Below are 17,298 nucleotides of genomic sequence, written 5' to 3'. Positions count from 1 at the left end.
TACAGATATTTTATTAATACAAAAGTGCACATAAACAGTGTGTACATAGTGGTTACATATCAGTGAGGCAGCTACATTTGACACAACAGAAGAAAAGCAGTTACCCAAGAGTAAGACAAACACCAATGTTACAGACAAATCCCCCGTTGCCATGTATCCTGGTGCTGCTATTACCAGCCCTCAGATGAAGGTAGAGAACAAGGAGTTGGAAGTGGAATGGTGGTGTGCGGTTGGGATTTGGCCATTTAAGTACAACATTTCTTCACCTAAAGCCTTTTAATGCTCCTTGTTGGCTGATTCTCCTCCATCAGATTCTTGCTCCTCTTTTACTCTGCCAGCCAGTTGGGGGATAAAGCTCCCTACCAGCCAGTTTAGGGGAGAGTTGTTCACCAAGAGATCCAGGACCTCCTCCAGAGACCCCTTCATGTTTGTGAGCTGCTCCTTAGTGGTGGTTAACAGGCTAGCAGACATTTCTCTGAAGGAAGAAACACCATGGAAGGTCTGAGACATCTGCAGCCATGGCACTCACATCTTGAGCCTTCTTTTGAAGGGTTTGTGGCAGACCTTGGACACTGGTCACCAGAGACACACATGTGGTTTGTAGCTGGTGACTGAGATTGCGGGCAATATCCAGAGTGTGGGATTCCATGTGCTAGAGAGAGAAATAGACATGTGAGATTCCCATGGCCTAGATGATGCTGGCATACACTAGGGATTGGCATTACCTCAGTGCCTTCAGGGTCCCCACTAGCATCTTGTCCTGTGCCTTTACTCCACTCCAGCCACTTATTGTAGATCTTCTCCTGTGTATTCTGGATTTTCTGACTGGCACCATCCATGTTCTTTCTCGCATATTCAATCTACAGAGATTAGGGTAGTGTTATATCCATCATGTATTTTTGGGAGAATTTATGGAAGATGCCATCGTTACATGACCTCATATGGTTTATCAGTTACAATAGGAGTTCTAGAAGCTAAAAACACTTACTATTCCTCCATTTTCCAGGCAAGTGAAGAACCATCTCCAGGATAGACTTCAAAGCAACATCTATATTACATTCTGTAGGCAATTTTACAACCAACTATGATACCATCTATGTAAGTTACAGCACATATGGAGACCCAAGCACCATTTCTTGCTTATCTAATTGATGCCTCTACATAGAGGGGGCATCCTCTGGTGGGCAGGTCTTCAAGTAGTAAAGACTATGGTCAAGTCAGTCTAGAGAAGAGTGGAACTACTAGTGTATATTTAGGACTAATCATTTTCCTTCCAGTACAGAATAACCCTTACATTCCTGATAGATTAAGAGGTCTGCAAAAGATTGTTTTTAGTCTTGCCAAGGTTCAGTTCTAACCCCGATCCCACTAGTTGATTTACTCACCAGGGCAACTGTGATCTGGAGCTGAGCAATGGCTTCCTGGCTTCTGCATTTGGCATCCTTGATCCGGGTCACAGCTTGTTGATAAGCACGTCTGCTGGCCTTGGTAGAGAGGGATCCCAGGCGGACATAGTAGCTGACCTTATCTTGAGACAACTCAAAGCCTTCTGGTTTAGAAGCTTCTGCTAAAGTTAGGAGACATCTCAGTTATGTCTATATAGGATTCTTCAAGGGCTCGATCACCATACGGAAGTTAATACAATGGTGCTAGTAGTGGGTGAACTGCACAGATGACCTTTACTTTTTGTCGAGACTGCAGTGACCATAACATGGGATAGAGAAATTATATTTATGTCTAACAAAAACATGCAGCAATGTTTAAAGTGCCTAAAGAGTACCTGCCCTTTCACTTTGGAGTGCTCCTCTTGCTGCATTAGCCATTTTTGGTTAACTGACAGCTGAAGATAACCTCCTGTAGCACTAGGTGGCTGTATTCAGCTCCTGAAAATGGTCAACAGAACAGGAGTGAGCCAAAGTGGAAGTCAAGGTACTTTAAATAAAAAAAAAAAAAAAAGGATGCCTGGACTACAAGACCTTTTGGGCTGAGGTGATGCCCTACAGAGACTACTAGATTTCACTCCCATGTTGAGAGTTATACAGGATGGTCATAATTAAACTAGGAGTTCAGGGGGTCTAACAAATCCCCAAGCTATGGGGCACAACACAATAAGTTGTATGTATGCTCAATAAATTTCTTGAAGAAAATGAAGTACCAAATGTTGCCACCAGGAAAATATTTGGTGCTGTACATGAATAGTTTTGTGTATATAATGCAGCTAGGGAAAGGATTTGGTCAGTTATTCAGACCTGTACAGTATGACTGCAGTGCTTGGACTGACATGGCCTGAATGCATCTTGCTGGTTATACTTCAAGGTGGCAACACATCCCTTGGACATGTACAAGGAGCACACTTTGGAACAGATCTATAGATTTTTCCATGCAAGTCACTAAGCCATCATATTGGAAACCTGATCCCAAACCTCAATGGATGGTTCTTAGCCATGTATTGAGACGTACTCCTGTATCTTACACTTAAAGTGCCAAATATTGCCCTGGTGGCAACATCTGGTACTGTTTTATTCCCTTTAAGAAAGCTAATAGTTGGCGTGTACTCAGTGGAGATGAGTTATTGGATTCTACAGTTTGTTAGAGATAGCCAAACCTCTCTAGTGTAATTAGTATTGCCCTGATTTTCTTAAAATACAAATCACCCACATCTCCAGGTGCTGTGCCACTACAGAGACCACCACATTTAACTCCAAGATGTTGTACCCCTTGCATTACAACAGTCAGCATCTCCAGGTGCTGGAAAGACCACATGCCACATAACAGAGCTCTAGGCCTGTAATCTGGCCTTGTTTCTCTTACCCAACTCTTTGTCGGCGGCAGGTATTGTTCCAGAAGAGATTCAGACTTGGATAGTGCAGTGTCCACATGATCGCTCATCAGCTCCACTATATTGCTTCCCAGGACTGTGCTAATGCTGCCATTTACTACAGCCTTAGTCCTCTCCACACCATCCTGGACAGCTCCCTTGGTTTTATCCACTACTCCTGTGATCATCTGAACAACAGCATCCTTGGCCCCAACAACTGCCTCTGAGGCATTAGCCACCACCTGCCAGAAGAGACATTTATACCCATGAGCTCCAACCCAGCAACCCACCCTCACTATTGGTCACACTGCACTGGTATTATAGAGGAGGTTAGTTTATGGGACATTTATAAGGTCCCTGGGATTTAATAGCTCACCTTTCCAGAAGGCTGATGGAGAATAGGCAGCTTCTCTTCTATCTTATCCAGGCCAACACAGGCCATGTTGTTAGCCAGAGTGACTGAAGAGGGAGAAAGCATCAGTTTGAAGGATAAAACCATGTACTGATGAGCTACAAGCCAGCAAAAGTCCTGGGGAATAATGCCGAGACTGTTGTAGGACATAACATTTAGCTACTAAGCAAGGAGGGAACAAGCTGCACGTCTAATGCAAACCCCAATATTATGGCAGAAGTCAGGGAGTTAGGGGTTTCTTTCTAAACTACTCTTACAACACTTTCCCATCTACCAATTCTTAGAGAACAGTCACCATGAACATCTCTGCATGTAAATGCAAGAAAATCTGTATTTCCAGATTTGGAAGTCACCACCTGAAGGAAAAGTAAAGAAAGTCTAATCCTCAACATCTCAGTCATCAGTGAGGATGAGATCCTCCTTCCATAGACCACCTACTTTGAGGCTCCAGTCGCTGTAGAAGGGGCTCGGTGCTGCTCATAGCCACAGAAGTGATGCTTCTCACACTTGTCTCTGCGACGTCACATACAGATTTCAGGTAGGGATGGTTGTCTTTGGTGGTCACATAGGCAGAAGACACCAGATCATAAGTGGAGCTCACCAATGGGAGGTTCACCAACCTTACCAGCACATTCTGAGGGGGAACAAGACATGGGGAAGTACAGGGAAGGGTTAAGAGCCTAGTGTCAACCAGACTTTTAGATAGTGTATTATGACTAGCACACAATTAAGGCCTTTAATACTGGAGATTTTGTAGTTCTGAGCAAACATTTAGAGGAGGGAGTTATGTCATCCTGTGTGAGATTCCACTATACAAGTACCTGGATGTATTCCTGAAAAACCTGAATATAGGCCGATGTGATTGGTGGAACTCATCACCACTGCTACAGTCAGCAAGAGACAGAGGCATACTACTGGTTTACTGGAACATAGCCATTTCTTGGTATCCAGTTGATTAGCAGAAGGAGCTGTGTAGTCCAGGGAGCTGATAACTGCAACCTTGGTTTTGCTTATCAGTTAGATCGCAAAAGCCAATGTATTTCCAGACTACCCCTTTAACTACTAGTAAGGGTCAACATGAAAAAGGAATTTGACATTTTTATTAATTCAATGGGAGCTGTGCTTGCTAAACCAACCTGGCACACTGCAATACAGACAACTGCCTGCTTCATTCTCTGCCCACAGCATCAACTTACCCGGAGAATAGCCGATAGCTCATCAGTGCTGGTTCACTGCTTGGGATCCCCACTATCTCAAGGTTAGGTCAAAAAGCCCCAGAAGATTCCCCTTAACTGGAACTAGTGTCAGGCTGCAACCAAGGCAGTTAGTGCAGCTAGCTGGAGTTGGCAGAAGTAACCCAAGTGGTTTTCTAACTTAGTCACGGTTGTGGCTACTCTGCTTAAGACAATGGATTACACAGGGGTGACTGAACAGTTCAATGTGACGCCAGTGCCTCTGAGTATGATGTAAGCAAAGGGAGTCCAGATCAGAGAGCTTTTGCAATACCAGAGGCACAGTTTGCTGACTCTTGCAACTTGACAGATTAAGGGTGCATTCAGACGAACGTATATCGGCTCGGTTTTCACGCTGAGCCGATATACGTTGTCCTCGTGTGCAAGGGGGGGGGGGGGTGGGGTGGATGGAAGAGCCAGGAGCAGGAACTGAGCTCCCGCCCCCCTGCACTATTTGCAATGGGTTGAGGTGGGACATGGGCAGGGCTATTTCTTGGACCTTAGCCCCACCCCCGTCCCACCTCTCCTCATTGCAAATAGTGCAGAGGGGCAGAGAGGAGGCAGAGAGGGGGGCGGGAGCTCAGTTCCTGCTCCTGGCTCTTCCATCCTCCTCCCCCTGCACACGAGGACAACGTATATCGGCTCGGCGTAAAAAACGAGCCAATATACGTTCGTCTGAATGCACCCTCACAGTTACTAAGTAATGTTAGTAGAGAGGAACACTCCAACAATTCTTCTGACAGGCATGAAACACCACTTTATAACTCCTGCACTGAGTAGCTGTGGAGGAATTGAGGAGCTAGTCTGGGCTTTACAAAGGGCACACTGACTGTTTACTGCGCTTGGCCTGATTGACTAATCTTGGTCCTTCAGGAGGTCTGCCCTATCCCCCTCCGGCAGGATTGAAAAAGACTCCTCTCAGGTACCATTGCTCCCCAGCTCACTCCTATAACCCAGCGCGAGACACGCACACACTATCCTTAGATTTACTTTTTTCCTTTCCACCCCTGAGCTGTCTTTTAAAGTCTCACTCCAAAAATCAATCCCAGGCTAGGGAACTCTGACAATCCCAACCCAGATTGGAGTGATTGACAGGCAGAAGAGACAGTTCTGCAAACTCATGCAGAAACAAACAAAACAGGCACAGATTACTTTACTGACCTCTTAAGGCCAACACACAAATACAGCAGTTAATGTAACTATACATACATTGACACAAACCCCACACAAGACAGTCTGGGCCACTACATTAGGATCGGGATACAGCAGAAGAGACATGGGTGCACATGACGAGCACACTGGCGGTTGCACCAGAATCCTGACAGAAGGCCAAGCAGCCTGATACAGGAACCTTGAAGAGGCTTGTTTCTTTATCAACTTGTGAGCCATTAAGACATAGTATTACTCCCTCCTACTGAAAACAGTCATTTTATTCTGCGGGCTAACATTGTACCAAACTTCTAACAGACAAGAAGACATGCAGCAACATCTCCTGTGGACCATCAGTCTGCAGGAACAAACAGCCATGGAAACGGTTCAACAAGCCATTATGGGTTGATGTGTCAGCCACAAAATACATACAGCCCCAAAAAAGACTGAATGAGCCCTTGAGGTAAGTTGTGTTACTTCACCCAGATCAGTCAGATAATGGGAAGTTGTGTGTCCTCACATGGAGGCTTCTCAGCAGCTGATAAAGAAGCTTCTGCCTACTGGATGTGCTCAGCTCCCCCATTATATAGAACAGGGTGGAGATCCAGCAGTCAGTAATAATACTCAGTACTTACCTGCTGCTCCATCTCAGCCAGATTACCTGGAATCACCTGCAAGGAGGAAGACAATCAGACACAAGAACTAAGAACCCTCAGCACCTTCCACCATCAGTAGTCGTATCAGCCACCTCACCAACCAACACCCAGGCGCTCCAGCAGTAAGAATGATTACTCCTAGGGGGAGTCTGTGGACTTATAGGCAGCTAACCGCACCCCCCGGGGAATGATGACACGAGAGGGGCCGGGCTTCTCAGCATTAGGCCAGCTTCACCCGGGTGTGTTTGTGTTATCTGTGCAGCCCAAATTTGTGTGTGCCAAACACAGAGAATAGAGCCCATAGATTTCATTGGGTTTATACTCATTAGGCTGCATTCAGACGACCGTATATCGACTGGGTTTTCACGCCCAGCCGATATACGGCGTCTCTCTTTGCAGGGGGAGGAGGCTGGAAGAGCCAGGAGCAGTGCTCTGAGCTCCCGCCCCCTCTCCACCCCCCTGCACTATTTTCAATGAGGAGAGGCATGATGGGGCGGAGATAATTCCCGGAAATTAGCCCCACCCCCGTTCTGCCTCCTCTCATTGCAAGTAGTGCAGAGGGGTGGAGAGTAGGCAGAGAGTGGGCGGGAGCTCAGTGCACTGCTCCCGACTCTTCCAGCCTCCTCCCCCTGCAGAGAGAGACGCTGTATATCGTCTGGGCGTGAAAACCCAGCCGATATATACGGTCGTTTAAATGCACCCTAAGCGTGTTTTGTGCATGCAAAAAATAGGTCCTGCGCTATTTTCCTGCGTTCTGAGCAGCAAAAGTGCCATAGAAGTCTATGGCAGGTGCAAAAATGCGCAAGCGGAAGAGGGAAACACTGCACAAAATACAGGCAAAAGAAGACAGCTGGACCTTATTAGTCATAAATAGCCATTAAATTCCACAGATAGTGTGTGGCACATGCATGTGAATCAGCCTTGTGTGCACAAAAATTACGGTAATATGTGCAGACACGCGCACAACATGCTCATTATAGTCCTCTGGAAACCTTGTTCATGCAATAATATGCTGCCGTGAGCGTATTTGTGCAAACGCTTGCGTGACGCCAGGCGTGGGCTGCATTCACATGAACGTATATCGGCTCGGTTTTCACGCCAAGCCGATATACGTCGTCCTCATCTGCAGGGGGGGGGGAGGAAGGAAGAGCCAGGAGCAGGAACTGAGCTCCAGCCCCCTCTCTGCCTCCTCCTGGCTCTTCCTTCCTTTCCCCCCTGCAGATGAGGACGACGTATATCGGCTCGGCGTGAAAACCGAGCCGATATACGTTCGTGTGAATGCAGCCTCAGGCTGCATTAATATGCCCATTAAACTTGCACGGAAAGTAAAGAACTTGTGTGGAAAACGAACCCAAATCATTTAAATGGCTTTCTATACATGAGTGATTTTTCACCAACAGTCCGAGCTTGAAAAATTGCTGCATGACCCATTTTTGTGCGAGTGTCACACAACTCTTGATGTCAGTTTTCTGCGCCCTTCCTCTCCTCCAGTTTAAAATGGCCATTGGGACGGGAGCGGAGCTACATTCCCGGGCGCAGCTCCGCCCCCTCCCATTGCAAATAGTGGCGAGGGGCGGAGAGCGGGCAGAGAGGGGGTGGAGAGGGGGCAGGAGCTCAGAGCACTGCTCCCGACTCTTCCAGCCTCCTCCCCCTGCAGAGAGGGACGCTGTATATCGGCCGGCGTGAATACCCAGCCGATATACGATCATCTGAATGCACCCTCATGTTGGTGACATGGCCTAACTGGTTTTCACCTTCTCCAGAACTTGCTAGCAAAATTGCTTCACCGTCTGCTAAACCATTTTCATGCTATCTGGGTGTTTCAACACTCTGGAGACCCCCTGAAAAATCATTCTTCATATAAAGGTCTCAGATGGAAACATGACGGCCGTTGTGAAGTCTCTACAACACGAAAAATGTTTTGGGTTTTGAGTCTTGACAATAGCTGTGTGTAACCTCCTTATGATGATGAATAGACTGAAGTAAATCAATTTATCTGTCTGTCTTCTGATGGTGCGGTCGCTTCTGGTGGGGGGAAATTATGAAGACAAATCCATGTACATGAGGGTGCATTCAGACGACCGTATATCGGCCAGGTTTTCAGCTGATATACGGCGTCCCTCTCTGCAGGGGAAGGAGGCTGGAAGAGCCGGGAGCAGTGCATTGAGCCCCTGTCCCGCCCCTCCCATCACAAATAGTGCCAAGGGCCGGAGAGGGGGCGGGAGCTCAGAGCACTGCTCCCGGCTCTTCCAGCTTCCTCCCCCTGCAGAGAGGGACGCCGTATATCGGCCGGCATGAAACGCAGCCGATATACGGTCGTCTGAATGCGCCCTAAGGCTGGAAGAGCTGGGAGCAGTGCTTTGAGCTCCCGCCCCCTCTCTGCCTCCTCTCCGCCCCTTTGCACTATTTGAAATGAGAAGAGGCCGGACAGGGCAGGGCTAATTCACAGAGTTTAGCCCCATCCCGCCTCCTTACATTGCAAATAGTGCAGAGGGGCGGAGAGGGGGTGGAGAGGAGGCAGAGAGGGGGTGGGAGCTCAGTTCCTGCTCCTGGCTCTTCCATCCTCCACCCCCTGCAGATGAGGACACCGTATATCAGCTCTGCGTGAAAACCGAGCCGATATACGGTCTTCTGAATCCACCCTAAGGGTGCATTCCCACGAACGTATATCGGCTCGGTTTTCACTCTGAGCCGATATACGTTGTCCTCGTGTGCAGGGGGGTGAGGATGGAAGAGCCAGGAGCAGGAACTGAGCTCTAGCCCCCTCTCTGCCTCCTCTCCGCCCCTCTGCACTATTTGCAATGGGGAGAGGTGGGGCGGGGCTAATTCCTCGGCACTTAGCCCCGCCCCGCCTTCTTTCATTGCAAATAGTGCAGAGGGGTGGAGAGGAGGCAGAGAGGGGGCGGGAGCTCAGCTCCTGCTCCTGCCTCTTCCATCCCCCCTGCAGATGAGGACGACGTATATCGGCTCGCCGTGAAAACCGAGCCGATATACGTTCGTGGGAATGCAGCCTAAGGGCATGGTCACACGAGCGTAGGTGTATTTACGTTCGCACTGTGCGCAGCATTTAATCGCCGGAAAGAACGTTTTTCGGCGATCATGACCAGAGCTAGAAAGCGTATTATCGTTTATTCCTACTTTGCAAACTATCTTTTCGGCCATCGAATATGCGTTGGCGCGTATTTCGGTCGCATATGTTCCGTTTTTTTTTCGGGTTGACGTTTTTACACGCCATAAAATCGCCCGTGCGAACGAATACATTGGAAACCAATGCCTCAGATGGTCACGTTTATACGATTGGGCGCAAAAACGCGCCGTTTATGCGCTCGTGTAAACGCACCCTAAATGTGGGCCTACCCTTCCTGATATTAGCAGAATCCTGTAATTCTGGGATGCCCCGCCCCTCCTATGACATCACATCTACCAAAACCATTACCCGGTGGGTGTGGTTAGCCATTTATAAGTCTGTGGACTGCCTAGGTATAGTCATTACTTCCTTTAACTGGTGTACTGGAGCTGTTATTTGGGGAAGTGGTAGGTGGTGTGGGTTTGCTGTAGTGTGGGTGGAGGGCTTGTAGTTCTTGTGTCTAACTATCTTCCTCCTTGCAGGTGATTCTAGGTAATCTGGCTGGGATGGAGCAGCAGGTAAGTACTGAGTGTTCTGTAATGGGGATATTACTGATTGCTGGTGATGGATCCCCACCCTGTTCTATATGATGGAACTACACTTACTCTTGGGATCTAACTGCTGGGCAGGACACAGGGTCAAGTACTGGCTCATTGGCCTACACAGCCTCCTTTGTTCTGCACATCAGCTGGATCCCCAGTACTGACTACCATATATTCCAATAAACCAGTAGTATACTCCTGTCTCTTGCTGACTGCTGCAGGAGTGGTGATGAGTTCCACAAATCACCTTGGCCTGTACTCAGGTTTTTCATGAATGCAACCAGATATTTGTATAGTAGTGAAGTCTCACACAGGATAACCTAACTGGGTCCTCTAAATGTTTGATCAGAACTTCAGAACTACAAAATCTTCTATGTATATTAAGCCATTATTGTAGCTAATGTGTTACTTCTAGCACATGTCTGGTTGATGCTCTTAACCCTTCCTTGTACTTCAGTGTGTCTTGTTCCCCTTAGAATGTGCTGGTAAGGTTGGTGAACCTCCCACTGGTGAGCTCCACATATGATCTGGTGTCTTCTGCCTATGTGACCACCAAAGACAACCATCCCTACCTGAAATCTGTATGTGACGTCGCAGAGACCAGTGTGAGAAGCATCACTTCTGTGGCTGTGAGCAGCGCTGAGCCCCTCCTACAGCGCCTGGAGCCTCAAAGTAGGTGGTCTATGGAAGGAGGGTCTCAGTGATGTTGGAGAGTAGGACTTCTTGACTTCTGTGTTTTGAGATGGTGACTTCCATACTAGCAATGCAGGTTTTCTTGAACTTGCACACAGAGGGGATGTTCAGTGACCGTTCCCTAAGAATTGGCAAGTTGAAAACAAAGATCTGGTACCGTGTTAGCCAGTAGAGCAAAATGTGATTGTTCCCAGCAAGAGAAACCAAGTAATCTTGTAGATATGATACCTTTTAATGGCTAACAAAAATACATGATGTAATAATAGCGAGCTTCCGAGCCAACGCAGGGGTACTTCTTCAGGCTTATGGATTGGATCTGAAGAGGCATGGATATTTATACACACTTATAACATACATACTTATGACAAGGCACAGATATGGATGGGATTGGTTCGCACTTAAAAGGAATTCTGCAACATTCTGCTGTTGCAGAATTCCTTTTAAGTGCGAACCAATCACATCCATATCTGTGCCTTGTTATAAGTGTGTATAAAGATCCAATCCATAAGCCTGAAGAAGTACCCCTGCGTTGGTACGAAAGCTCGCTATTATTACATCATGTATTTTTGTTAGCCATTAAAAGGTATCATATCTACAAAATTACGTCGTTTCTCTTACTGAGAACAATCACATTTGGCAAGTTGAGAAATGCTGTAACTTCCTAATGTCTGCCATGACATTGGGGCTTTGCATTAGACATGCAGTTTGTTCCCTCCTTGCTTAGTAGCTAAATGTTATGTCCTACAACAGTCCCAGCATTATTCCACAGGACTTCTGCTGGCTTGTAGCTCATCAGTACATGGCTTTACCCTCAAACTGATGCTTTCTCCCTCTTTCTCCCTCTTCAGTCGCTCTGGCTAACAACATGGCCTGTGTTGGCCTGGATATGATGGAAGAGAAGTTGCCTATTCTCCATCAGCCTTCTCAAAAGGTGAGCTCCTAAATCCTGGGGACCTTATAAATGTCCTATAAACTAACCTTTAAGTGGTGCAGTGTGAACAATAGCTGAGTGGGTTGGAGCTCATGGGTATAAATGTCTCTTCTGGCAGGTGGTGGCTAATGCCTCAGAAGCAGTTGTTGGGGCCAAGGATGCCGTTCTTCAGAGGATCACAGGAGTAGTGGATAAAACCAAGGGAGCTGTGCAGGATGGTGTGGAGAGGACTAAGGCTGTGGTAAATGGCAGCATTAGCACAGTCCTGGGAAGCGGTGTAGTGGAGCTAATGAGCAATCGTGTGGACGCTGCACTATCCAAGTCTGAATCTCTTCTGGAACAATACCTGCCGCCGACAGATGAAGAGTTGGGTAAGCAGAAAGTAGTGCAGGGGGGCAGAAGGCTTGAAATTACTAATTTGTCTTACTTCCAGATGTATCTTACTGGCAGAATTGCGTGGTGTGTTGCAGATCTCCTTGAGTGTTTGCACACTCGATTGACTTCTATGGGGATCTTTGGTGGATATAAAAGTAGAGCATGCTGAGGCATTTTGCTTGACTAATGCATGTGCAAAATACAAGAAATGTGAACTTACCATTTGAAATCTATAGGCTCTTTGAGTATTGTGCATGCACCTCTATGTGCACAACTATGCACATGTGATGCCAGCCTTAGGGTTAACTTAATGGCCAACCACTTCACTGTTGGATTTTTTTTTTTTTGTGTTAATGTGGTCACTGCAGTCTCTAAAAGTAAAGGTTCTGTACAGTTCACCCTCCTCTACCACCATTGTATTAAAATCTGTATGTGATGGAGGCCTTGGAGAATCTATATAGGTATAACTGTAATATCTCCTAATTGTAGCTGAGGAAGCAACTAAACCAGAAGGCTTTGAGTCGTCCCAAGACAGCTTCTATGTCCGCTTGGGATCCCTCTCTACCAAGGCCCGCAGACGAGCTTATCAACAAGCTGTGACCCGGATCAGGGATGCCAAATGCAGAAGCCAGGAAGCCATTGCTCAACTCCAGATCACAGTTAGCCTGGTGAGTAAATTTGCTTGAGGGATTTGTTAAGGCCCATTAAGACGGGACAAATGTCAGGCAAATGATGCCCAACACTTGTCCCCACATACACTCCTGTGCAAAACCATGGGATTGTTGGCTCACGCAGAGCAGCCAATGGAGAGGCTGGAGGGGACTTCACTCCTTGCTCTTCATCCCCCACCCCCCCCCCCCTCCATTGACTTAACACAGCATCAGTTCAGTATTGAACGGCTGCTATTTACACTGAACGATCAGCTCATTGTCCATGCAGCGTGGACTATGAGCTGATTGCTCACTGTAAATGGCTGTTCAGTACTGAGGCTGCTGTATTATGTCAATAAGGAGGGGCAGGGGAAAGCAAGGAGTGAAATCTCCACCAGCCGCCTCTGTGAGCCAGCGATACTAGCACGCCCGCCCCCCTTCCTGTTCCTCCTCTAAATGGGCCTAAAGTCTTGCTTAGGTTAAGCTCTAAAAACAAAATCGTATGGAGACCTCTTAATCTGTCAGGTATAATAGATCTTACATTACTGGTTATACTACTGTAGGGTTATTCTGTACTGTAAGGAAAATGACTAGTCCTAAATGTACGCTAGAAGTTCTTCTCTAGACTGACTTGCCCATAAGCTTTCCTACTTTAAGACCTGCCACCAAAGGACGACCCTCTATGTCAATGTTTCCCAACTCCGGTCCTCAGGGCACCCCCAACAGGTCTTGTTTTCAGTATATCCTATAGTAAGAACAGCTGTGGCACCGACAATGGTTAAATCACCTGTGCAACACTGAGGAAATCCTGAAACATGACCTGTTGGGGTGCCTTGAGGACCAGAGTTGGGAATCACTGCTCTATGTAGAGGCATCAATTAGAGCTGCAAGAAATGGTGCTGGGGTCTCCAGATGTGTTGTAATATACAACGATGGCATTTCTGGACATCATATAGTTGGTTGTAAAATCACCTATGGAATGTCCTGGAGATGGTTCCTTTTCCTAGAAAATAAAGGAATAGTAAGAATGGCTAATGGCTTCTAGAGCTCGTATTGTAAGGGGATAAATGCATACTAGTGTAACTGATAAACCATATGAGGTCCATGTAATGATGGCATCTTCCACAATCTCTCCAAAAACCACATGGTGAATATAACCCTACCTAATCTCTGTAGATTGAATATGCAAGAAAGAACATGGATGATGCCAGTCAGAAAATCCAGAATACACAGGAGAAGATCTACAATAAGTGGCTGGAGTGGAGTAAAAGCACAGGACAAGATGCTAGTGGGGACCCTGAAAGCACTGAGGTAATGCCAATCCCCCTATAGTGTATGCTGGAATCATCTGGGCCCTGGAAATCTCACATGTCTATTTCTCTCTAGCACATGGAATCCCACACTCTGGCTATTGCCTGCAATCTCAGTCATCAGCTACAAACCACATGTGTGTCTGTGGTGACCAGTGTCCAAGGTCTGCCACAAACCCTTCAGAAGAGAGCTCAAGATGTGAGTGCCATGGCTGCAGAGGTCTATCAAACCTTCCATGCTGCCTCTTCCTTCAGAGAAATGTCTGCTGGTCTCTTAACCACCACTAAGGGGCAGCTCACAAACATAAAGGGGTCTCTGGAGGAGGTGCTGGATCTCTTGGTGAACAACTCTCCCCTAAACTGGCTGGTAGGGGGCTTCATCCCCCAACTGGCTGGTGGACAAGAGGAGCAAGAATCTGATAGAGACTCTTCCAACAAGGAGCATTAAAGGTTTCATGTGAAGAAATGTACGTAAATGGCCAAATCCCAACTGCATATCACCATTCCACCTCCCAACTTGTTCTCCCCTTCATTTGAAGGCCGGTAATGGCAGCGCCAGGACACATGACAGTGGTGAGGATTTGTCTGTAACATTAGTCGTTGTCTTACTCTTTGGTATCTGCTATTCTCAAATTCTGCCAAATGTAACATCACTGATATGTAACCACTATGTACATTCACTGTTCATGTGCACTATTTGTATTAAAATGTTTGCATAAACTCTTGTGTCCCTGTTGTATGTATATACAACTACACTAATGGATCCAATTTTGATCTCCAACTTGCTCCATGTTCTAATGGAGAAAACCTGCTCCATAAAGAGAAATCCTCCATAAAACAAGGAGAGTATTACACATACAGAATTGGGTGGCTCTGGATGCTTAAGACATTCAGCCAGTTGTGTTGGTGACTAGAGTACTAAAACTCAGTTACAATGGGAACGCTCAGTCAGGGGAGATCTCCAACTGAGCAATGTGTAGTGGCCCAGAGTTGGGGCCCCTACAGCACTTTGTTATCCACCGTATGTGCCCTGTCAATTGTATTAATGTGTAAGGTTGACCCAGACAAGGCCAATACAAAGTTTAATGTCTGTCTTCTGTCTAACCTTGGTATGACTGAGCACAACTTGGCCCTAATCAGCTGTCTTGTAATCATCCCTCAGCTCCTACCAGTATTGGTCAAGTAGATTTTCCATTTTGCCTGGATTGGGTTAGAGGGGTTGGTCTAAATGACAGCTCGGTAGAGGAGGTGAGGGGGACAGAAGTCCAAGCTAGCCCAGGCAGTGGGAGAGCCTGGCCTAGGCTCAAAGTCAAGCTATGGAGGGAGCCTAGCTACAGACTTGCTCAGAGGAGAGGCAGGCAGGACTGGGTTGTCTACAGCAACCTGCCCTGAAGGAACATGGACAGGAAAGGTTGGCCTGTCAGCTGGAAGGGAAGTAGCCACTGCAATTGTGAGTTTAATCTGTCCCCATTCAGTGTCTACAAAAGGCTATCCTGTTCCCTCAATTCCTCCATGAATGCCCTCCTAAGACTACCTGCCAGATAACTTTGCCTGGCTAACTCGTCCTATCTCCCACTGAGAATTTGGAAGTAATTGTATATGGATACCTGTATTGGACTCTGACCTGTTTTTCAAGCTACAAGTAAACTGCGAGCCTCCGGTTTCATGAAAGCACTTGGGACTCTTTATTTCATTGTCATATCACCTAAGAGGCACCTGTGTCACATTGGACATGCCATAGCTACTGGTTGCCCTGACCAGGGCCCTTTTGCAATCTGCCAACTGCACAAGCCACCATTTCTGGTCAGAATAGGACAGGATTGGTGTGACCACTCAAGCTACTCTCTGCCGACTCCCGTTCATTGCAAATGGACATATCCATAATGGCTTGTATAGGCTGCCAATTACAGCCCATCTACAAGGGTTGAGAATCTCCACCTATAACAAGAACTAAACATGTCAATCTGCGCTCAGTCACACACAGATCAGCTTTATGGGGGGACAAATTATCCTTGGTCATTACATCTCACTTAGGCTGCATTCAGATGAACGTATATTGGCTCGGTTTTCCTGCCGAGCTGATATACGTTGTCCTCATGTGCATGGAGGGGGAGCTAAGTTCTGTGAATTAGCCCCGCCCGCGTTCTGCCTCTCCCCATTGCAAATAGTGCAGAGAGGTGGAGAGGAGGCAAAGAGGGGACGGGAGCTCAATTCCTGCTCCTGGCTGGGGGGGGGGGGGGGGGGGGGGGGGGGATGGAAGCCATCACAGAACTTAGCTCCCCCTCCATGCACATGAGGACGACGTAACGTATATCGGCTCGGCGTGAAAACAGAGCCGGTATACACTCGTGGGAATGTAGCCTTACACGGGAGATTCATCCAACTAGAAAACATTGTTTATGGACTGATAAATATCACTTTCACACTTAGACAGGTCCCATTATTGGGAATGATTGTTTATGCCTGAATAACCAGCCTCTGTAAATGTGCCTGTAGGTTATGGGGTGGGGGGAGTAACTAAATAGTAATTCAGATACCCCACATTCTGATGCTTATCACTTATCCACAAGAGTTAACAATCATGTCTAATAAAGATGAGATGAGCTCTTAGACCAGGGTCTCCAGAACTATCAAATGGGGCAGCTGCATCCAGGTGGTGATTCATCGGAGAACTAGCTGTGCATGTCATGGCGCCCTCCCTTCACTATTACAGAAGCCCCCAATATCCACCTCTGCTGTCATTCACTGCCTTACTAGTCAGGACAAGGGTCCCCAGTCTAGTGACACATGCAGGTTCAGCCTCTGAAACGCTCAGCTGTCAAGTCTAAGGTGGGAATATGATCTTAAAGAAAATAATTCCAAAAAACTTAAAGCATGCAAATGCTTGCACTTATTCTAGTCATGGGATCCTACAAATAAAGGTATGGAGTCTGTGTCAAAACACCAATTCTATGCTCCATATTTCTCAGGAGTGTACCTTTTTGGTATTGGGGCCACACTGAGAAAGGCATGTTGCCCCAGGATGTTTCTAATGTGACCCCCCCCCCCCCCCTTCTTGCTTGCAGATTGCTCCCCATAACCCCCTCACGAGTCTTAATATTATAAGACTCCACACTACATGATGCATGGAGTATCAGCTGTCATCCCTTCTATACAGAACAAAAACCACTGGAGGTAGTTTGTCCTATATGGGAGGACTGGACTAGCTGATTAGAGCTTGGGACAAGATTTTATTAGTTTACCCCACTGCTGTACTGCTTGTTAGGATGCAAGGGAACACAAGATGGGGTGAAGGGAGAGCACAAATCAAACACTTGATGGATCTTGAATATATTGGAATGGGACAAAGGTGGAACCTTACAAACACTTGTACGCCAGAATATTGGCATAGAAAATGTGCAAA

General features: G+C 46.9%; 1 protein-coding gene and 1 pseudogene across 1 annotated transcript; one reads left to right on the top strand and one right to left on the bottom strand.

Annotated features, from left to right (window-relative positions):
* Positions 1-276: 276 nt before the first annotated feature.
* On the bottom strand, positions 277-9,724 carry LOC136578677 (perilipin-2-like; annotated as a pseudogene).
* A 176-nt stretch (positions 9,725-9,900) lies between these two features.
* Positions 9,901-14,343, top strand: LOC136578676 (perilipin-2-like). The gene is made up of 7 exons (XM_066578865.1): positions 9,901-9,912; positions 10,413-10,608; positions 11,478-11,560; positions 11,679-11,931; positions 12,425-12,603; positions 13,762-13,896; positions 13,972-14,343. Exons 1-7 carry the CDS (start codon positions 9,901-9,903, stop codon positions 14,341-14,343), a joined length of 1,230 nt encoding a protein of 409 aa, XP_066434962.1.
* The last annotated feature ends 2,955 nt before the right edge of the window (positions 14,344-17,298 follow it).

Source organism: Eleutherodactylus coqui, chromosome 9 (assembly GCF_035609145.1).
Source record: "Eleutherodactylus coqui strain aEleCoq1 chromosome 9, aEleCoq1.hap1, whole genome shotgun sequence".
Classification (NCBI taxonomy): Eukaryota; Metazoa; Chordata; class Amphibia; order Anura; family Eleutherodactylidae; genus Eleutherodactylus; species Eleutherodactylus coqui.
This window is presented reverse-complemented; position numbering and strand designations above follow the sequence as displayed.

Excerpts from the sequence above, each read along its gene's own strand:
- LOC136578676 (XM_066578865.1), top strand. Across the intron at positions 10,609-11,477 it reads ACAGCGCCTGGAGCCTCAAA|TCGCTCTGGCTAACAACATG; the intron begins GTAGGTGGTCTA and ends CTCCCTCTTCAG. Across the intron at positions 11,932-12,424 it reads GCCGACAGATGAAGAGTTGG|CTGAGGAAGCAACTAAACCA; the intron begins GTAAGCAGAAAG and ends TCCTAATTGTAG.